This window comes from Suricata suricatta, chromosome 1, assembly GCF_006229205.1.
Source record: "Suricata suricatta isolate VVHF042 chromosome 1, meerkat_22Aug2017_6uvM2_HiC, whole genome shotgun sequence".
In the NCBI taxonomy this organism is placed as follows: Eukaryota; Metazoa; Chordata; class Mammalia; order Carnivora; family Herpestidae; genus Suricata; species Suricata suricatta.
Genome location: NC_043700.1, coordinates 46,991,660 through 47,014,694, shown reverse-complemented (window position 1 = coordinate 47,014,694; position 23,035 = coordinate 46,991,660). Strand labels below are relative to the sequence as shown.

General features: G+C 38.3%; 2 protein-coding genes across 5 annotated transcripts in view; one reads left to right on the top strand and one right to left on the bottom strand.

Moving 5' to 3' along the window:
- The window catches only part of ELP3 (elongator acetyltransferase complex subunit 3), an 83,694-nt gene extending 64,394 nt beyond the window's left edge, over positions 1–19,300 (bottom strand). The window contains exons 1-6 of the mRNA XM_029938409.1: positions 19,211–19,300; positions 15,725–15,824; positions 12,946–13,084; positions 5,342–5,412; positions 4,516–4,579; positions 2,799–2,867 (exon numbers count right to left, since the gene is read on the bottom strand). Of these exons, the coding sequence (XP_029794269.1) occupies positions 2,799–2,867; positions 4,516–4,579; positions 5,342–5,412; positions 12,946–13,084; positions 15,725–15,824; positions 19,211–19,229 (462 nt within the window). The 5' untranslated portion in view covers positions 19,230–19,300. The remainder of the gene's footprint in view (positions 1–2,798; positions 2,868–4,515; positions 4,580–5,341; positions 5,413–12,945; positions 13,085–15,724; positions 15,825–19,210) is intronic.
- A 3,539-nt stretch (positions 19,301–22,839) lies between these two features.
- The window catches only part of NUGGC (nuclear GTPase, germinal center associated), a 53,298-nt gene continuing 53,102 nt past the window's right edge, over positions 22,840–23,035 (top strand). For all 4 annotated transcript variants that reach the window (XR_003911315.1, XM_029945644.1, XM_029945527.1 and 1 more), the window contains exon 1: positions 22,840–22,915. The gene's annotated coding sequence lies outside the window, so the exon portion shown is untranslated. The remainder of the gene's footprint in view (positions 22,916–23,035) is intronic.

Here is a 23,035-nt window from a genome sequence, read left to right as displayed (position 1 = left end):
GACACTGCAAGTTTCTAACTTTATTTTGTAATGTTTTTATCAGTATAGTTTAAAAATGAAAAACAAACACATTTAGCAAATTTTTAGATTAAAAAAATAGACTCCAGAGTCTGAAAGAAAAAAAATAATTATAGCTTGAGTAGGCAAAGTGAGAATTAAAAACAATAAACAAGAAGCTTGACATCAATACCTACATGGAAATTTAAAATCACATAGAATATAAACTAGAAAGCAGTAATGGCAAATATAATAATACAATATGCAACATAATAAATATTTATTGATCATGTATTTTTTATGTCAGACCTTGTGTGAGCCTTGGGAACAAAAACAATGACTGTATGCAACATAATCAGGGCTTGATGCCAAAGGAAGAAAAAGAACACCAGACTAGAAACAAAAATTAAGAATGCAGTTTTAAATCAGTTGTGAAGATTATGAGCACAGGTGTCACTGCTTTCTGGAGAAAAAGCAAAATAAAAATCTGACTGATAAACCATAAAATATTATGTCTATTAGTGGAGAGAATGGTACAGATTTTTCATTTTGCCAACTATAATAAGCCAAGATTCTAAATTTTAAAAACAATATTTAAATTTCTTAGGTTCCTCAAAATATTAAAAATAGAAATACAACATGATCCAATAATCACACTATTGGGTATTTATCCAAAGAAAATAAAAACACTAACTCGAAAAGATACACGCGCCATGTTTATTGAGCATTATTTACAATAGCCAAGATGTGAAAGCAACCCAAGTATTCCCAGAGAGAAACGGATAAAGAGGATCCAGTATGTGTGTACACACACACACACAAACACACACACACACACACACAATGGAATATAACTCAGCCATTAAAAAAGGATGAGATCTTGCCATTTACAATATGGATGCAACTAGAGCGTATTATGCTAAGTGAAGTAAGTCAGAGAAAAATAAATACCATATGCTTTCATTTATATAAGGAATCTAAAAAATAAAAACAGAAAAAGCAGAAAGACTTATAAATGCAGAGAACACACTGATGGTTGTGAGAGGATTAAGTGGAGGAGGGGATGGGCAAAATGGGTAAAGGGCAGGAGAGACAAAAATGAATAAATTATGGAATGAATCAACGCAGTTATGGAATGAACAAATCGCAGGATAAAAGGCACAGTATAGAAAATCCAGTCAATGATACTGTAACAGCACAGTATGCTGGCTGAAGACAGGTGCGCCTGTGGTGAGCACAATGTAACAGACACGTTGAATCACTACCTTGTACACTTGAAACTAATGGAACACTATGTGTCAACTACTCTTTGGTTAAAAGAAAAATTTCTTGCCCTGTCACAGGCTTGACAAAAACTGGGTCAAGTAGACTACTTGACTAATTAACGTGCTATATAAAGGAAGTTTTTACTCAATAGGGACAAAAAGACACCTTTTTAAATGTTTCTGACAATGGCAAATAAAAATTTATACAAGCGTGTATCTTTCTGCACGTAACTGTATTCACATATACACATGCATATCCACACACATGAAAATGCATGTGTAAGTATACACAGGTGTGCGTGGGTGTGTAAGAAATACTAAAAGAAAACTATCTATGATTGTTTACAAGGGATACACAACAAAATCATTCTGGTACCTTTTTCAAAATACCTTGTCAGGACCCTAAACCAGACTGAGTCAGAACTCCACAGGTGAAAATCTGGCATATGTTTTGGAAAAGATACTCAGGTGATTGTATTGCATTTATAGTTAAGATAAGAATCACTGCTCTATGCTAGTTTCTAAAACCTTTTAAAACCCATTCCCTTTTTGGTAAATATAAACATTTTATGCTTTACTAAAATATTTTAAAATGAATTAAACATCATGGCTAAAAGAGAAATTGAAGCAATGGTCAGTTTAGCCCACGCTTTTCTAGACTACACAGGTTGCACCCAGGCGCGGTCCTCTCCTACAGTGACCATCCCGCTCTGCACGTGCTTGGGGGGCGGTGGAGTGAAACTATGAACTGGCTGGTATTCACTGATACCAGCTAAATGACCAGAGAAGTGACTTGATGACTGTGGTATAGACTACTTTCCTTTTGAGATTTCATAGCTGCCCTACTAGGTGTTGTTACTGTAAAAAATTACAGTTGGTACTCACACTTTTTTAAACTGGACAAGTTTAAAATAAAACAGTAAAAAAGAAAATCTGTCTTACTGTTCAGATTTCTCAGAGCAAGGCCATTTACACAGGACTTGTTTTTCATCAGTGATATGGAAGTATAATTTACAACCATAAAATCAATTAATTTTAAGTGAACGACTGCAAGGGTTGGATGCACGTTTAGAGTTGTGTAGCTCCCACCGCAGTCATGATGCAGAACAGTCCCAGGGCTCCTAGGAGTTCTTTCCTCACACCCTTCTGTAGTCGATTCCCGATTCCCGCCCTGGCAGGCCAGTCACAAGACTTCTCATTTGGCTCATGGAAGTGAAAATTCAATCCATCCACCTATTGTCTAAGAACTTCCTCATATCCCCATCTATAAATTTCATGTGGTTAATGAGTCTGTATAAATTGAAAGAAATTTAAAGAATATAAAACCCTAAAAGAAAATTATACAGTCTCTAAAGGAAATGGTGTTTTTGACCTTGCTGGGTATTGCAAAATAATCCTTTTCCCTCAGATGGATATTAAAAACTTACCAAGAGGAAAGGCACTCTTTTAGTTATTTCAGGTTCAATTCAAGTTAAACAATAATACCTTCTAACTATGTACAAAAATCTAATTTAAAAACGCTTTTTAAAAACTTACCTGTTCTATTCGGTGTCTTGTCTGCAGATAAGGGTCATATCTGGCTCGGATAGCTCGCATGGAGGTTGGCTAAGAAAAAAAGAGAAAAATCTACTGCTGAGCCCACATTGAATAGAAAATAAAAAGTAGTTTAAAAGGATTATATTAAAAATAAAATTCTCTTGTGCACCTTCCTTCCCTTCTCAGTTTAGGGATCAAAATAATGTTCTGAATAGGATCTAGCTCGTCTCCATCCCCACTGTCTTAAGTATCTGAACAGCAGGGCATCTCCTGGAATCATATTTATCTTTGTGTACACACTTATGAAACCTCCAGGGTCACTTTCCGCTGGAGCAGAAAGAGGAGGCTAAGGGGCAGAAATGAGAGGGAGCCTTTTCACTGAATAATTCCTTTTGTATTTTTAAAAATGTGAACTATGGAAAACAGGTAAAAAGGTGAAATACCTATATAAGAGAAAAAGTCCAAAGGTTTGCTGACTGCTGACCTCTTTCGAAAGGCTGACTGCTTCAAAAGAAGTCTGCTTGCTGTTCTCTGGCTTGCACTCTTGCCCCCACTCTAATCTTTTACCCACACAGCCATCAAATGATCTTTTAAAACCCTACACAGGATAGCCTCATTCCCCTGTTTTCAACCTTAATGGCTTCTCATGACACCTATAATAAAACCCAAACTCTTGGGGTGCCTGGGTGGCTCAGTTGGGTAAGCGTCTGAGGTGCCTGGGTGGCTCAGTCAGGTAAGCATCTGACTTCGGCTCAGGTCATGATCTCTCGGTCTGGGAGTTCGAGTCCCGTGTCGGGCTCTGACTCTGTGCTGACAGCTCAGAGCCAGGAGCCTGCTTCAAATTCTGTGTCTCCCTCTCTCTCTGCCCCTCCCCCACTCACACTCTGTCTCTCTCTTTCAAAATAATAAACATAAAAAAATTTTTAATTCCAAAATATTAAAAAATAAATAAAATAAGATCCAAACCCTCTGCCCAGCTTACAACCTATGTCATCTCTCTCCCCAGTCTCATCCTTCCCCTTCTCCTCTCTGTCCTGGAACACCCCCTGTCGTTGCCACCATGGCTCCTGCTGGGAATGCTCTCCGCTGCTATTCCTGCATGGCTCCTTCTTGTCATTCAGGACTCTTGTTTAAATACCACCTACTCAGTCTCTTCCTAACTACCACGGCTAAAGTATCTACTCAGTTTCTACAAACCTAACTTGATTTTACTTCTCTGCTCAGCATTTACTAGTAGTACTGGATATTTTCTTCTTGTCTCTTCGTTGTCTATCTCTTACTATTAGAAAGTAAATTCCATTAAGATTAGGGAATTTGTCCATTTTCACTATTGAAGCAGTATAACATCATGGTGGGGAACACAGAATTCAAACCCTGGCTCTGTCACTTATTAGCAATGTATCTCTGGGTCGGTTGTTTAGGGCCTCTAAAGCCTTTTCCTTATTCACAAAACCAGGATAATAGTGCTTGCCTTCAAGATGCTGCTATAAGGTTTAAAGTTGTAAAGACTCAGAATAGTCTGACATATAGTAAGAACAAGTGCTTATGTACTTCTCCAGTGACCAGAGCAACATATGTAGACACTCAGCAAATATTTGATGAATGAACAACTCCTGTAATCAGGAGAAAAATAAAGCCAGTACTAGAAAGAGCACACTATAGGTAAAGTATGAAGTCAAACTTCCTCAGGACAACCTCACATTTTTTTTTTTTTTACCTCATATCCAGTATAAGACTGGGTTGAATATTCAAAATCTGAATCAGGTCCACCAGGGCAGTATCTGCCAACACAACCAAAAAATGAAGACGTCAGATACAAAACTTAGTTCAACAGTCTAGTTCAAGTATCTGCAGTCTCCACAAAATTGAGAACAAACAAGCTTCATTTTCAAATCCTAATTGAAGAGTCTACCTTTATGGTACCTACAATTAATATATTTTCTACTAACAAGTAAACACAATAAACATCTGAGGAACACGATAGTAGTCATTTTCAGAATACTGCAGTCACTATTATTTTAGAGATTTACACTTTTAGGGGCAGGTAACAACACCTAACTTTTCCCAGGGTTAAAATGATACAGTGCTCTCTTGGTAACTATATGTAAGAAAATCTTTTTCTCATTCAGTCTAACCTAGAATCATGCATTCTGCCTATTTTTCCAATTATCTAAATTTAAGAAGTTTAAAGGTTATTTAGAGGAATAACTTTCTAATTTTGATTCTTTGATTCAAACTCATTTTGAATTTCTGACATTTAGAATTTAGGCAGCTCACATTTCCTTATTTTGTTTATCAAGTTTATAAACTTTTACTTTCTATAACAATGTATTTTTTATTGTTTACTAAAATACTAAAATCTTTTTATGTATCAGTTTTAAAGCACTGAAACATCCTATCAATGGTTGCTTGTTTCAAAGAACTTATGCATCTACTGAATCAAAGTTTTAATGCACTTAATGCACTGATTAAGGCTCTAGGGAATTAGCTAATTCAATTAAAGTACACACACACACACCCTTTAAGAAAATAATCATACTTACACACATATGTTTCCTGTAAAACTGATGTGTGGGCATCTGTGGGGTTTGCACATCACAGCCACAACAGCAATCTACAAAAGATTAATAAGCGAGCTATTACGGAATAATGAATCCGCAATGCCGGAGATGGCTCAGGAGCAAGAGGAATACAGACAATGACATACAAGTGGCTTCAAAGTACTGGTAATACTGTATTTCTTACATTGAGCAGTGGGTATGAGGGTGATCTTTTTGATGTTTTTAATCTCTAAAATACACATATGTATTTATATACTAGCTAATAGTAATATTTTACAATAAATGAAGTACAAAATAAGGATTTAATAATTTTCAAAGTCACAGTGATTCTCTCTCTCTGATGTAGTTTACTAAAATAGCCTACAAGAAAAAATTATGCAAGTCTATAAATTGTACCTAAACCTATTAATTGAATATATATAAAACTGTAACTCAATCTCCTCATGGATATACTAATCTCAATATTCAGAGCAGACACTATTAAACTAGGAGTTATACTTCACAGAGTGTGTACAAAATATTCTCAGAGGGGTCAGTCAGAGCCCTCCTGGGGTGAGGACAGTAGGTGCTTGAAAAAGGGGGTGGTGACTGAGATAGAAGTATGGCTACATATGGGGGGAATTGGCCAAAAAGGCTACAGACTAAGGTGAATGCAAGCTGGGTTTCTGACTAGCAGAGAAGGAAGTTATAATAAATATGGAAAGGGAGAGAACTTGGATGGAATGGAATGTATTGCAGTGTACTCATAGTTTTCAATAAATACAAAAGAAGAGGGAGCCTAGAAATAAACACATGCACATGTCTGGTCAATTAATTTACAACAAAGGAGCTAAGAATATGCAATGGGGAAAGGATAATCTTTTCAATAAATGGTGCTGGGAAAACTGGACATCCACATGCAAAAGAATGAAACTGGATCACTATCTTACATGATACACAAAAATTAGCTCAAAATGGATTAAAGACTTGCATGTAAGACCTGAAACCATAAAATTCCTAGGGAAAAAAAGCAGAGAGAAGCTCCCTGACATTGGTCTGGGTATTGAATCTGATAAGTGGGACTATACCAAACTAAAAAGCTTCTGCACCACCAAAGGAAACCATCAATAAAAGGAAACTATCAACAAAAGGAAAAGACAACCTACTGAAGGGGGGAAGATATTTGGAAATCATAGATTATATATAGGGTTAATATCCAAAATACATTAAAAAACTCAATACAAAAACCAATCTGATTAAATAATGAGCAGAGGAATTAAACAGACATTTTACCACAGACATACAAATGGACAATGGGTACATGACAAGATTTTCAACATCACTAATTATCAGGGAAATACACATCAAGACCATGAGATATTATTGTTAGAAGACTTATTATGAAAAGAAAAATAAGAAATAACAAGTGTTGATGATGTGGACAAAAGGGAACCTTCACACACTGCTGGTGGGAAGAGACACTGGTGCAGCCACCCTGTGGAGGTTAAAATTAAAAACAGGTCTACCGTAAGGCTATTCCACTTCTGAGTATTATCCTAAGAAAGTGAAAATACTAATATTAAAAGATACATGCACCTCTAAGTTTACTGCAACATTGTCTACAATAGCCAAGATACGGAAATAATCTAGGTATCCATCAGTGGATGAATGGATAAAGAAGGTGTGTTTTATATATATCTATATACATATATAGTGCAATACTGTGTAGTCATAAAAAAATGAAATCTTGCCATTTCTGACAACGTGGATGGACCCTGAGGGTATTAAATGGCAAATGAAATAAGTCAGAGAAATACAAGTACCATATGACTTCACTTATATGTGGAATATAAAAAAGTAAACAAAACTCATATATACAGAGAACAGACTGGCAGTTATCAAGCAGAAAGGGGACTGGGAGAGGGACAAAACAGGCGAAGGGGTCAATTGTATGGTGATGGATGTAACTAAACTTATTGTGGTGATTACTTTGTAGTGTATACAAATATCAAATTATCTTATACACCTGAAGCTAATATAATGTTATAGAGCAATTTTACCTCAATGAAAAGAAGGAACATTATCAATGACAAAACAGAACAACCTGAAATTATATATATACCACCTGATAGGATACAATACATGATCACTTCTGTGATGTTCCTGTATAACCTGAATCTAATTATGAGGAAGCATCTGATTAAGCCAAATTGAGGAACATGCTACAAAATAACCAGCCTGAAATCTTCAAAAGTGTTAAGGTAATGAGGGCAAGGAAAGACAGGAAGTGCCATGCCTGTGATTCTAAACCAGGTTCTGTTGAAACAATGGGTGAAATTTGATTGAGATCTGAGGATTAGACGACAGTACTTATCAGTGCTAGGTTCCTGATTTTGAGGTGTATTGTGGTGATGTAAGAAAATGTCCTTGCTTGTAGGAAATGCACACTAAAGTATTCAAAGGCAACTTTACTTTGCAACTTTCTTCAAGTGGTTCAGGGGGAAAACTTTCAACTTTTCTGTAAGTTTGATTATTCTTCAAAATAACAGTATTAAAATTTAAATCATTAAACAGTGACCTAGAGAAAGACCAAAATTTCAAAAAAAAATTTTTGCAATTCTGAATGAAAACCTTAGGTTTTCAAACAAATGTTTTTATTTAATACGAGCTACTGGTGAGATCAGACTAATTCAACCATTGAGGGCCCAGTATACAGGCCAGGTTCTGTGCTACACAGAGCAAATGGGCCTCAGACTACAAAAATATTAATGTATTGTTTCTGTCCTCTGAAATGATACCAACCTAGGTGAGGAAGACATATATAGAAAAAGGCCATTTCAAAACCACCTAGAAAGAAGCAGTAAAAAATACCAGGAATGCCTAAGAAGGCAATTAGTCCTGACCAGGGGGGACAGGGAAGCCTTCCTAAATGCTGATTAATGGTTAATTAAGCCAAGAAGAAAGGGTAAGGTGGGGCCAGGGAAGCAAAGTGCAACAGTTTTCAAAGTTTTTAAGCATGAGAACTCTCCTTTCAAGTAAGGTTTTACTTCAAACCTCAATTTATAAACGAAATAAAAGCTACAGCCCTGGGTGAAACACAGATGTACCTGCTCCTATGAGCTTCACAACTTCTAAAGAATTCTAGTTATGTAGAGTACGCTTTAAAAATTACTGGTGAAGTAGAAAAAGTAATGACTTTGGATTCAGTCAAGGAGATGTAGGTTTGAATCTTTTCTCTGCCCGTTACCATGTATTTTCCTATTTGGTATCATGTAGACAATACCAGTGACCTCTCAAAACTGTTTTGAGGATTAAATTAGAAACATAGTGGTCAGTATGTAAGAGGCGGGCAATGTATGGTAGCTATCATATTTAATAGTGATACAACTAAGAAGAATCACGGCATTCTAAGCAAAACAAAAACTCAAATACAAACTCAAAATGGATGATAGACCTACATGTAAAGTCAAAACTATAAAACTTCAAGAAGGTAATATAGGAGAAAATCTAGGTCACTTTGGGTTTTGCAATGAATTTTTAGATCAATACCAAAAGAAAGATCCATGAAAGAAAAAACTAGTAAGTTGGACTGCATTAAAATTTGAAAATTCTATTCTGAGAGAATGAAAAGACACAGACTTGGAGAAAACATTTGCAAAACATATGTCTGATAAAAGATATGTATCATGAATATACAAAGAACCCTTACAATTTTAGAATAAGAAAAACAAATAACCCAATAGGAATAGGGCAAAAGACCCAGACAGACACCTCATCAAATTAGACACACTAATGACAAATGAGAATATGAAAGATATTCAATATATGTCATTTGGGGACTGCAAACTAAAACAAAATACTGCTAGACCCCTATCAGAATGGCCAAAATCCAGAACACTGACAATACCAAATGCTGGCAAGCATGTGGGGAAACAGGAATTCTCATTGTTGACGGGAATGCTAAAACGGTATAGTCACTTTGGAAGACAGTCTGGCCATTTCACAAAGCTAAACCTAGTCTTACTGCATGATCCAGCAGCCATGCTTCTAGGTATTTACCCAAATGAGTTGCAAACTTATGTGTACACAAAACCCTTCACACAATGTTTACAGCAGCTTTGTTCTGAACTGCCAAAATTTAGAAGTAACCCAGATGTCCTTCAATAGGTGAATGGATAAACTGTCATACATTCAGACAGTGGAATATTGTCTAGTTCTAAAAGGAAATGAGCTGTATCAACCACTAAGAAAACATGGCATACACTTAAATGCATATTGCTAAGTGAATGAAGCCAATCTGAAAAGGCTTTGCATACTGTTTAATTCCAACCACAGGACTTTGTGGAAAAGGTAAAACTATAGAGACAGTAAACAGATCAGTGCTTGGCAGAGGTCTGGAACGAAGGAAAGGATGAGTAGGGGAGTTTTAGGGCAGGGGAAATATTCCACATGATCTGGTAATGGCGGAGACATGACATCATGCATTTTCTAAAACCCAAAGAACACACACCACTGTAAGTGATCCTAATATAAACTATAGGCTTCACTTCATAAGGTAGCAATACTGGTTTATCAATTATAACATATGTACCAAACCAGTGAAAGGGGAACCTGGGGAGGGAGGAAAGAGTACATAGGAACTCTGTGTACCTTCTGCTCAATTTTTAGGTAAGCCTAAAACTGCTGTTAAAAAAAGTACAAACAAAGCACTGCCAGAGTAACAGCAGGAATAAAAAACATAAAGGATAGGATTCATAGCACACAGGGAATGATAATCAGCTGTGTGTATACTTCTGATATTTTTAATTTTTTAAACGTTTTTATTTTAATTCCAGTTAGTTAACATCCAGTGCTGTGTTAGTGTCAGGTGTACGATAGAGAGGTTCAACACTTCTACACGCCATCTGGCGCTCATCACAATGCACTCCTCCATCCTCATCACCTATTTAACCCATCCCCCAAAGCCCTCGCCTCCAGTAACCATCAGTTTGTTCTGCATACTTTAAGTCAGTTTCGTCATTTGCAGCTCCTTTTCCCTTTGCTCATTTGTTTCTTAAATTCCACATATGAAATCATATGGTACTTGTCTTTCTCTGTCTTATTTCACTTAGTGTTATACTCTCTAGCTCCATCCGTGTTGTTGCAAATGGCAAGATTTTTCATTTTTTATGGCTGAATAATATTCGTGTGTGTGTGTGTGTGTATATATATACACCGTGTCTCTATCCATTCATTAATTGATAGACACTTGGGCTGCTTTCATGATTTGGCTATTGTAAATAATGCTGCAATAAACACAGGGGTGTATGTACCCCTCTGAGTTAGTATTTTTGTATCCTTTGGGTAAATACCCAGTAGTGGGATTTCTGGATCCCAGGGTAGTTCTATTTTTAAATTTTTGAGGAACCTCCATACAATTTCCTACAGTGACTGCGCCAGTTTGTACTTCCACTAGCAGTACAAGAGGGTTTGTTTTTCTCCACATCCTTGCCAATACCTGCTGCTTCTTGTGCTGATGATTTTAGCCATTCTAACTGGTGTGAGGAGATAACTCATTGTGGTTTTGATTTGCATCTCCCTAATACGTGATGATGAGCATGCTTTCATGTGTCTGTTGCCCATCTGGATGTCTTTAGAGAAATACCTGTTCATGTCTTCTGCCCATTTTTAATTGGATTATTCATTTTTTGGATGTTGAATTGTATCAGTTCTATATATATTTTGGATACTAACCCTTTATCAGATATGTCATTTGCAAAAATCTCCCATTCAGCAGGTTGCCTTTTAGTTTTGTTGACTGTTTCCTCTCATGTGCAGAAGCCTTTAATTTTAATGTAGCCACGATAGTCTATTTTTGCTTTTGTTTTCCTTGCCTCAGAAGACTAGAAAAAAGTTGTCATGGGCAATGTCAAAGAAGTTGCTGCCAGGATTTTTATGGTTTCAGGTCTCATATTTAGGTCTTTAATCAATTTTTAATGGATTGCAAATATCTTCTCCCCATTCAGGAGGTTGCCTTTTACTTAACTACTTGAATACCCTACTGTTGATTAAAGCCTTACTGTTAAAAGAAACTACCGATTAATACATATTTTGCATATTATAGGTATTATATACTATATTCTTATAATAAAGCTAAAAAAAAGAAAATATCAAGAGAACCATAAAGAAAATACACCTACAGTACTGTATACATTGGAAAAAAAATCTGCCCATAAGTGGACCCATTCAGTTCAAACCCATGGTGCCAACTATATTAATTTCTCTTAAAGAACCTTTTACACTAGGTACAAATAAATAGAACAAAAACACTTAAGTACAAAGAAGAAGAGACTAGGATTGGTGATACACTGTGTATACAGTTTTAGGGTTTAATTAGCCACAAACATATTACAATCCAGGAGATATGGCCACCAAATAAGTCAACATGAGCTATAATTACTACAAGTATAAACCTCCCATCCAAATAACAGACTGAAGTTCTATGATCATAGCAGGAACCCACAAATCAATTGAGTACCATGTTTTAAGAGGGTCCAAATCCTATCTTTCACACTCATTCCTTTTATCCTAGACCCCCTATTCTAATTCCAGCTCTTAACACATTTCACACCTAGATTAAACCAAGAGTATCTTAACTGGTCTGTTTAGCTCCAAGCTACTCTACATATTATATACAAATTAATTTTCTGGAGATCTGTTTTGTTCATATATCACTCTCCTTCTCAAATGTCCTTCATAGTTTATTATGCAGCTTCTTTGCAGGACATTTAGGACACTTTATGAGTTGATCCAAAACTAACTCTTCAACCTAATGTCCTGCTGCTTTCTCAAATGAATTATCAACTCCAGTCAGTCTGAAGCACTCACTGTTCCCTGCACATACTGTACCTCTTAGGACATCTCTACCCTCTGCCCTTGCTCCCATCACTCAAGCCTGCTCTTCTCTGTTTATAGGAGCACCATTTATATGTCAAGCAAATGCCATGCTTTCCATTGGGCTTTCCCTAGTCTCTTTCACTGCAGGGCCACCTTTCCCCTGGACTTCCACAGAGCTCCAGATTACGTCAGTTGCTTCACAAATACCATATGCAGAATGACTTTGCCCCATTAACTACCTTCCATATTTATTTAAGTTTATTTATTTTGAGAGAGAGAGAGAGAGAGAGCGAGCGAGCGAGCATGAGCAGGAAAGGGGCAAATAGAGAGGAAGAGAGAGAATTCCAAGCACAGTCCACGCTGCCAGTATGGAACCCAACATGGGTGCCTTCATTAACTACCTTCTAATAGTAACTTTTACAAGTATCTATTGTACTGAAAGCCATGAGCTTAAAATGGCCAATAATATTGATCATATTGTGACAGTCACCAAGACTCAATTTCTACTTTGAAGGGCATCAAAACATCATCTCCTTTAAGCACAATCAATGTTTTTCCTCACTATGCTCTCATAACACTCTGCACAGGTCTCCACTGCCGTACATATTATAATATACACATTTTTTAAACCAAATCCCTCATTTCCACCTCACTAGCTGGGTGCTACACAGAGGGAAGGATTCCCGGCAGAGCAGATACACAGCCAGAGTTTCATGAACCCCGTCACTCACCCCACTGGCAGTTCTGATGGGCTTTGCCTTTAACTTGGGGACCAAAACCTTGCGGTACTGAGGTGGGACTGCGGCGATGATATCCACCAGACGGGGCTGTGCTGAAAGGCCGTATTTGGCAGCTGTCCTGGTTTTCACCCTGAAAGTAAAGCAGCCAGCGTTACCAAGATCATACTATCTCAAGACAAGCTAACAAGAGAGTGACCTATAACCTATTCACCATCAACTCCTGTCACTCCCCTATTCTTTCACATTGGCTTTGAACATCTGTTGAATAACAGGAAAATAGAAGAAAATCAGGAAAATGCATCAGTGACTTCTTCTTACCCTGGAGTACCAGAAAGAAAATAAGATGAATACAGGAAGGGTCCCAGGATAGTGACACAAGGCAGGTCTCATTCAAGTTAGTGCTCCAGCTTCATAGGATTCTACCCTTTTCTCAACCTTACCACTACAGCATCTGGGATCAGATTAATTCTGTTGTGAGGGACTATTCACTACATTGTTGGATGTTTAGCAGCATCACTGGCCTCTACCCACCAGCACCCCACTTCCCATTATAACAACTAAAACTGTCTTCTGACATTGAGAAATGTCTCCTGGGGTGAAGGAGGGAAGGGATGCCTGGTTGTAAGCCACGGTCTTAGACCAAAAATAAAAACAATCAAAAAACAATTTAAAGGAAAGGTATGCAGAACCAAACACAAAATAAAGCATATACTTTTAAAAGTGTTTTAAAGCATATTCTACAACATTATATAAACAGCAGAACATAAGACATATAAATATACTTTAACACTTATGAAGCAAACACTTGTGTTACTACACTTCAAGAAACAGAAGATGATCAGGACTTCAGAGAACCCATTTATCCCTTCCTGATTGTAACTCTATCCCTAATCCCTAAAAATAAACTTTAGTACAACTAATAATTTCTTGCTTTTTTCCTACAGTTGTATTGGTTTCTTATTTCTTTGTCTGCTAGCAAACCCTAACAGTCACCTTAATTTCTCATTTTAGTCCATCTAAAACTATTGTGAGGTGTTTGCATCATTTTCAAGAAATGTTAACCTAGTATCTGATTTGTAGAAAGAACCTAAGTACTTGGTGTGCCAGGAAGTATAAGGCATAGTTGTTTCATGCCCCGTGTTTGCATGTTTGCAGACAGGCATGCACAAAAATAAATGGGTAAGTGATTAAAACCTATGTGATACAACACACATACAATAACGAAACTGTCCAAAGCTCAAGAGACAGTCATGAAATTGTCCAAAGCTGGGAAGACAGTCATGAAAAACAGGCACAGAAAAGAGTTGGCAGTGAAGACATGGAGATGCTACTGAGAGCAAATAGGTGGGCCTATGTGAAGCAGGAATGTACATATTTTAAGATATCCAGGTAGATCTGACAGATCTGGGATAGCTGAAGGCAGATGGCTTACATAATGGGCTGAGGAATTTGCATTTAATTCCATAAACACTGGAGACCTGCTGAAAGTTTCCGTACAGGGAAATGACATGTTAAAAGATGAAACAAGGAACAATTAACCCAGTAAGGGGTAAAAGGAGGCTGAAAGTATTAGCTGCTGCAGTCATTTAGAATTACGTTTAAAAAGGGATGATCAGGAAGTCAGTAGTAGAAATGAAAGGGAGAGTCATGATGAAGAGAGAGTCGGCAGAATTAAATCCTAATTGGACCTAACAAAAAATTGAAGAGGACAAACAAAAAATATTTGAAAAGGACATCAGAGTTTCAAGCCTGGGTGAAGGTTAACTAACACAATTAAGCAAAGAGGACATCTGAGTGGGGGCTCGTTTTAAGGATGATGTTAGCATTAACTTTAGATGTGCTAAATTAAAGAAACTGACAAAAATATACAAAAAGTAGAAATGTTCACTAGAAAGAAGACTTGTATAATTAGGGAGAAAAGAAACAGAGAAAAGAAACTTCTAAACAAAGAAAGGATAGTTACTTATTCACTCCTTTAGCAAAAGTTTATTAAGTGCAATATTCCAAAGAAGTGAAAAGACACCTAAGTGTCTCAAGTAACAGAAAATAGTCTTTTAAAAAAGGCCATGTGTGTGGTGATTAGATCACTGATGAGCCACCAGAGAGTGGGGAGAAAACTCTTTCATTAGAGCAGATCTATATAGTGAATAGTGAATGAAAAAAAAAGATGCAGAGATGAAAGTCGTCTCTTATTTGAGGATGGAGCCAAGTCACCACTGAATGTGACTGTGGAAAGGAAATAGATGAACATGTCGAAGAGGCTGTAAAGTAGGAAAAGATCCTGGACCTCAAAGGGAGTGTTTTCCTGAGAGAGGGCGCTGCTGCTTCCGAGACAGTAGGAAGGGAATAAGGATGTGAAGTAATGTAGCACAGGAGACAGCATGGGCTCTGGAGATAGATGACTGGACTCCAAATCCCGGCTCTGCCCATTACTAGTTCTCTCCTCTTGGACAAATTATTTTACCTTTCTCTGTCTCAGATTACACATCTGTCAAAAGGGGGTGATAGAAGTACCTACCTCACACAGTTTTTGAGAAGACTAAATTAATACAATAAACCACTAACAGTGATTGGAACACAGTAAGCACCCAATAAATATTAGAAGCTATTAGTATTATTATTAGGCTATGAGATAATTTTGCAAAAAATGAGTGGCAGGGCAGGACAGAAAGCTAAATTCTCAACTAACAACTAGAACATGAGACAGAAAACACGAATACTTGAAAATTTCATTAAAACTAAAAAAAATTTTTTAAATAAATTTACTTACTTATTTAGATCGATGTCTTTCCCCTGTTCATGGGCTTCAATTAGTTGTTTAATAACGTCTCCTATGGTCAGCATCATTAGCTCAGCAGGGCTGAGATCTCCTGGAAAGATATTTCACAGTGTTAAAAATCATACTTTCAGTAAAGATTTTCGTATTTATTTTTTCCTTCCAAAAATTTCCCAACCATTCCAGATGAATAGGTCAAGTTTATAAGATGTCAACCTCTATTGTTTAAAGTTTGATCGTATCTTTTGTATCTTTAATTAAAACAAACATGGTTTCACCTATATATGGGAAGAACTTACTCTAAAAGCACATATTCTATAAAAATAACAGAACCTAACTGCACAAGAAAGCACCAAAGAGGTCAAAATAGCTCCCCTTTATCTTCAGAATTATAATTACCGTTGGATACATTATTTCATCTTACTCTCAGAATAGAATGCAGTAGATAGAACAAGAATATTTGCTTGTTTTGTGAAAATGCTACCAAGGGGTAACAGTGAAACTCAAATCTACATATCCACAACAGTAATATTACAAAGCAATGCAATACTACTTGTAAAAATACAAAGGATGTTGGTTCAATATTTGTTCAGGGATCTTTTTTTTTTAATGTTTATTTTTGAGAGAGACAGAGACAGTATGAGCAGGGAAGGAACAGAGAGAGAGGGAGACAAGGAATTTGAAGAAGGCTCCAGGCCCTTGAGCTGTCAGCACAGAGCCCGATGTGGGGGCTCGAACTCAAACCATGAGATAATGACCTGAGCCAAAGTTGGAGGCTTAACTGACTGAGGCACCCAGGCGCCCCTGTACAGGGATCTTACGCATCTCTAAGATACAGTCTGTTCACCATCATGACCTCCTGGCAACTGAGGCTTCTGTTCTCATTTAAAGGCAATGGCAGAAGCTGACATGTTCTTACTTGACCCCATCCCAATTACAGTTGATTGGTGCAAGGATGGGCACCTATCCAAGTCAGGCAAATCTGACCTCTTTCCTCTAGGCAAAAAATGCCAGTCTCTCTCCAGTGATAAAAGCTGTGAGACTGCAGGGAACTGCCGGCAGGCATACCAGCCTGTAGAGAAAGCTCGGGTGCAAAGATGGTGGAGTCATCAGAAAAAAGTATAGCTGAGAAAGCCCCGGCATTTTGGAGCCCTTTCATTTACTTTATCTCATTTGAAACCACACAACACTGTAAGGCAGATACCGCTAACCCCTTTTACAGATGTTAAAAATTAAGAGAAGTTAAGATGTTATTGTAAATAGTATATTTAAGACTCAAATCCAGGTGTTTTCTCCACAACTTCCATACTTTTTTCACTGTATCAAACTGCCTCTAATTTAATGAAGCAAAGCTAACACAATGTGAGAGAAAAAAGTCCACGTACAAAGGATAAATGCTTTCCAAACCATGTAATTCAGTGCTCCAGAGTTCCAGAAAGGCACTTCACGGACAGTAATAGAGGTAAGATTGATGATGGTGGTGAGGGGAGAAGGGGAGGAGGAAGGAAAGGGAGGGTGTCTTTCTTCATCAAACCAAAGCAGCTCAGCTATCACCTGGTTAATATACTGAAACACTATGTAATAATTTATTTGGAGAGGAAAAGAGGACTCAAGAGATAAAAACAGATAAAGAGTTTGAAAATCATTTGTATAGCTCTTGAGTATTAAAAAAATTAACTAGAGAGTAAACTAGTAAGGAAAGGCTTTATGGGGGAAATGGCATGGGGGTCTCTGAAGAAAGGGCAGGAGTGGACAAGCAAAACAGAGGGCAATCTGGAAGGAACTATGCCAGGTATAGGAGTTGCCTATCTTTGTGTGAAGGAGTGCTGCCTAACTAGAATATAGGGTTTCTGACAAGGTTCAATAAAAAACATAGTACAGGGTATGCTGACTACTAGGCAAGGCATTTAAATGGACTGGAGAATTATAGATTCTCAAGTTTGGGAATAAAAGATTAAAGTACCATTTAAAAAATATACAAAACAAAGAATATGACACAAAAATGATTCAGAAGGTGAAAATGATACATATTAAGTGAAAGGCAACAAGGAAAGAATAACCCACAAGATTTAAAGTAAAAACACACGGGGCGCCTGGGTGGCTCAGTTGTCTAAGTGTCCGGCTTTGGCTCAGGTCATGATCACACGTTTGTGGGTTCGAGCCCTGCATCGGGCTCTGTGCTGACAGTTCAGAGCTTGGAGCCTGCTTCAGATTCTGTGTCTCCCTCTCTCTCTCTCAAAAATAAATAAAAAGCATTAAAAAAATTTAAAGTAAAAACACTTGGACAATAGGTTCCTGTTCCTAGCTCCCAACACCTACTGGCTTCTGCACTCCCATTTCCTTGCCTGCAAAATTGGAATAATACATACATATTTGACAAGACTATTGTAAGAATCAACTAAAATAACATTATAGGATAAAATAACATTATAGGATAGCCAAAGTACTAGTCAGAAACTAGTTATTGATGAAGGTGGGTCAGGAGGATGCTCAAAACGATGAGTAATAAACTATTTCGAGGCAGGAAGTAGCAACAGGTGGAGAGTGTAAAGTGGTCTGGCCTGACAGGCAGAGGCGCAAGGCAGAGGGAGAAGATCTGGGACATGTAGTTTGATGCCACAAAAACAATTGAAGGTAACCTGGACATTTGGAGCTGCTCTTCCAAGAAATGGCTGTTGATGCCCAGAGCCATAGAGATTAAAGGAAGGTTTAAAAAAAAAAATTGTGGGTTTTTGGGTGCACACAGTCAGCCTGACCATCAGTTCCAGTTCCAGTTCCTATGTATAATTTTGGGCTGGGAAAGTTACTGAACTATGAATCTCAGCTTCTTCAGCTGTAAAATGGAAATGACACCAACTTCAGAATTGTTCGCAACGGCTCAATAAATAGCTTTTACTATGATAACCACCAATCATTGTTAGACTTCTCAAATGGGTGTACAGAGACGTTTAGAACTTGTGAGAAAATACTTGAATCTAACTCTGTTGAAAACGAAAGATGGAATTGGTCTATGCCAATTTAGGAGGTAATATAAATCGGGAATAACTGTATAACTGCCCCAAAGACAACTAAGGAGTCAGAGCTTTTCTTTTCTTAACTTAGGTCTTAAAACCAGTTAAACGTATCTAAAAATCTTAGCAAATTAAGACACCCGACACCACGTTAAAACGACCAACCACGTTGACTCCCTGTAAGGCATATCTTGGAATAAAGCTTTTCCTGCCATCTATGCAAAAGTCACTTGGGGAAGTGACTGCCAAAAAGGAAGAGAGTAACGCTAGGCTAGCTTTAAATGTACAACCTGTAAAGCGAGAGGACAGGGGGCTGGAGCCGACACAGACTGACCCTAAGGTGGCAGAGAGACTGGCTCAGGCAGAGGGTTCCCGCGGGACAAAACTGCTTTCAGCACCTGACCGCCAAGGCGTTCGCCCCTTCTCTACCACCCCGCGGGCCCCCTCCACTTCTCCTTCCCTTCCGCACCTTTTCGCTTCTGCCTCATTTCTCCGCGTTCGTAGTAGCCGCTACCACACACGCCGTGGCTGCCAACTCCGACCTCAGGGAAAGTTGACAGCCACAAAGCCATCCCAGCCTGTCGTAAAACGACGGTCAATGTATCGTAAAGCTGTTCCCAGCAGCCGGCGCGCTTAGAGTCCCGCTCCGCCCCTCAGCGGCGACTCGCGCCGCTACAGGAGGCGGAGAAAATCTGCTGCCCTAGCGGTTCCTGCCTGGGATCTAAAGGCTGTAGGATGGGGTCGTCTAAACGCCGCGGAGTGCATTGCGACCGGACACTGCTTAGGTACAGAGGCTACGCCAGGCTTATGTATAGAGGCTACGTTTTATCTCTTAAACTTTTTAAGCTAGACTACCCTTACTCTCTTCTCTTTTGGCAGTCATTTGGTGTCTTTTGCATAGATGGCAGGAAAATGAGAGTGTGGATGGGGGTGGCTCTAAACAAGAGTATTGGAGCCCAGGGTCCACCTCCTCCAGGGAGGCTGGGCTGGAACCTCAGGGGGAGATAGTGCGATTATGAGCCCGCTAGTGTGTAAACGAAATTCAGAGCCTGGTGGGTATTATCATATTTACACTGGAGATTCCCAAACTTGGCGGCATAGAGATACTTCACTAGAAAGCAGTGAAATATCCCAGGGCCCAAGGCACATCCCATACCAATTAAATAAAAATATCAAGGGGTGGGAGCCAGTCATGCTTTAAAGATCCCTGGGTGATTCCAACTGTGAGACCCTAAATCACCAACTATTGTTTTCACTTGCCCACTTCAATTCTGGTAACCCTAGGAATGTAACTGGATAAGATTCTGTTAAAACAACCCCACCTGGAAAAGGCAAAGTCAACAGGTGAAAGTTACCTAGTCACTGCCGCGGCGGTACCGTCAAATGCTATATAAACCCTGAGCTACTGCTCCTGGGCCAGCTCTTCCGAGGAATTACACCTACTCCAGCGGAACTAAAATAAACACCTGATACCTAACTTCATTTGTGTTCGTGGATTCCATTCTCAGTGATTCGCATTGGGAAATAGGGTCCAACACCAACGTGCAGCAAAGTTCGGGAACTACTGAAGGAGGCCAGAAATGATTATAACTTGAATTGGGGGAGTAAGCTGTGCAGGTCATGAGAAGTGTTAAAACTCTCAAAATATTTTGGACATTTCAACAAGATTTCCCGACACACCAGATACGGGATATGAGAGAAATAAAGACATCTATGTCAAGCCTTTGGATCAAGGGACTGGAACGGTATAGTTGTGATTAGCTGAAATGGGGAAGCCTGTAGGCAGAGTGGGGTTTTGAGGGGGGTGTAAGGAAGTCAACTTTGACATGTTGTATTCGAGATGCCTAGTGAGCAGTAAGGCATGAAAAAGGTTCAGGCTGTATGATGCCAAATGAGGCTGTACAATGCCTATACAGGTGTATAGGTGAAATTTAAAGCTATGAAACAAGGTGAGTGTAGAATCGAAAGAGGAGACTGAAGACAAAGCTTTGGGACATTCTAATCCTAGCAGGTTGAGGAAAAGAGGAATAACCAGCAAAGGAAGCTAAGGTGGTACCCCCAGGGAGTTTAGAAGAAAACTAGGGGAGTTGTGGTTACCTGGAAAACAAGCCAAAGTGTGTTGAGGAGGGAGTGATCTACTGCATCAGAGGCTGCTGAAGGATCAAGTCAGATGAGGGTCGAAAATTGACTAAGATGAATGAAGACTTTGACAAGGACAGTTTTATGAAACTGTTGCAAAGGCTTGAGTGTAGGTCTATGATAGATTGAGAGGGGAGGAATTTGAAAGAGTGGGTTTAGACAACTCTTGAGAGATTTTGCCCTCAAGAAGTACAGAGAAATGGGGTAGTAGCTGGATGGGAAAATGGTGTCAAAGGAGGTGTTTATTAAAATAAATAACATCCAATTTTTTGAGCAAATGGTAATCCAACAGAGAGTGAAAACTTAATGAGTTACAGGAGGAAGATATTCTTCCTAGTCCTGCAGTTGGAAAGAAGGGATGGAATCTGGTGCACAGGAGAAAGAATTCCCTTTTGATGGGTGCAGGGTTAGTTCATCTTTTAATAGGCTGGAAGACAGAGCACCTAAGTGCAGATTCTGTTGGAAGTTTTCTTTCAATTGCTTCAGTGTTTCCAGTGAATTCAATGAAAATGCAGCCTCAGTTTCCCCACACTTTTAACAGCCCTGGCATTCAGGTGTCCAATACAGGTATCAAGGACCACCATAAAGAACCCCAAGCATCTTTAAAAATGATCAAAATTAATTTTAGTTATTAGGTATTTTAGTAGTACCTCTGATTTTGAATACATTTAAGTGTTGAAGCAAAGAAACAGCCAGTAGGGGGAGAGCTAAGCATACATGACATGAACAGAAGATTAAGGTGTGATTTTTGCCCAGCAAGAAGAGTAAATATCCAACATTAATGATGATATTCACGTTGATTTTCTTTCCTTTGAACTTTATGCTGGTATTTCTATGGTTTTATTATGGATGAGGCGTATCATCTTGCTAAAAGTTCAAAGCAATTTTTGAGATCATAGTCTAAATATTTATTTATAATTCTTTTTGACCTCTTTGCTTTCTGAATCCCCACTTTGGAATTAAAAAATACCTACAGTTACTGAGAATTATCCTAGTAATGACTGAATCTGTCTCTGAAGGTCAAACACAATCTGAAGCTGAAGGTTAAAAAAAATTGCTTTTTTCCTATACTTGATGTGATTGTTTGGGTTACCAAACACAACAGAGTAGGTTCTACTTTCTTGTCCATTGGACAGCATTTTAAAAATGTTCATTTTTTTTTTCTGGTTAAAAAAGTATGAAAGTAAAATTAAGTTCCAGAAAGAGTTCTTTAAAACTGTATGACAGGGGTGCCTGGGTGGCTCAGTTGGTTGAACGGTTGACTTTAGCTCAGGTCATAATCTCCTGGTTCATGAGTTTGAGCCCCGAATTGGGTTCTGTGCTAAGAGCACAGAGTCTAGAACCTACTTTGGATTCTGTGTCTTCCTCTCTTCCTGTCCCTCCCCCAGTTGCACTCTGTTTCTCTCTCTCTCTCTCTCTCTCAAAAATAAATAAACATTTAAAAAATTAAAAGAAAACTATTTGACACTCATTTCCACAATCAAACAATCTAACGGTGTTTGGGTTCTGGTGAGTTTTGAGACTTTGTTATCAAGAATCAGTTTATCTTTACCATCTCATGTCATCCATCTTGCCCAGTTGTCTTTGTATTTGGGGATGTGGGAATGAGTGCATTGTCTCTCTTGGGACTGGGGCATTTTTCCTAACTGCTCAAGTAAGTTAGATCAATCAGAGTAAGTTTCTTCCTCAAATAAAGGATGCTTCAAGGTAGATGGTGCAATTTTTTGTAAAGAAAAAAAATGACTAATATGTGCCTGCTTGTAGGAATAGGCAGAGAAGAATATAAGATTCCCCAAGTCACACACATTTTAAGTTTAAATGAACGGGGGAAATAGCGTGAATCAATTTCTGAAGGAGGAGATTGTCATAAATAACCCTCAAATGGCAAATCAGTTTCACTTCTGCTTGGGTGAATTTGGCTTGTGAGTGTGGCCACAAAAGGGCTCTAAACCCTAGCTGATTTCACATAGCTGTATGACAGCAAAGAAACGGCCTTTGTGGACTCCTAGAACTGAAGCAGAAAAAGTGACATCTGGTAAGTTTTATTTCTTATGTAATTTATTCTGTAACTTATGGCTGATTTAAAGAAATAGGCTTTTTACAGTTACAGAAACATTGAGAAGATAGTACTGACAGTCCTCATATGACCCACACC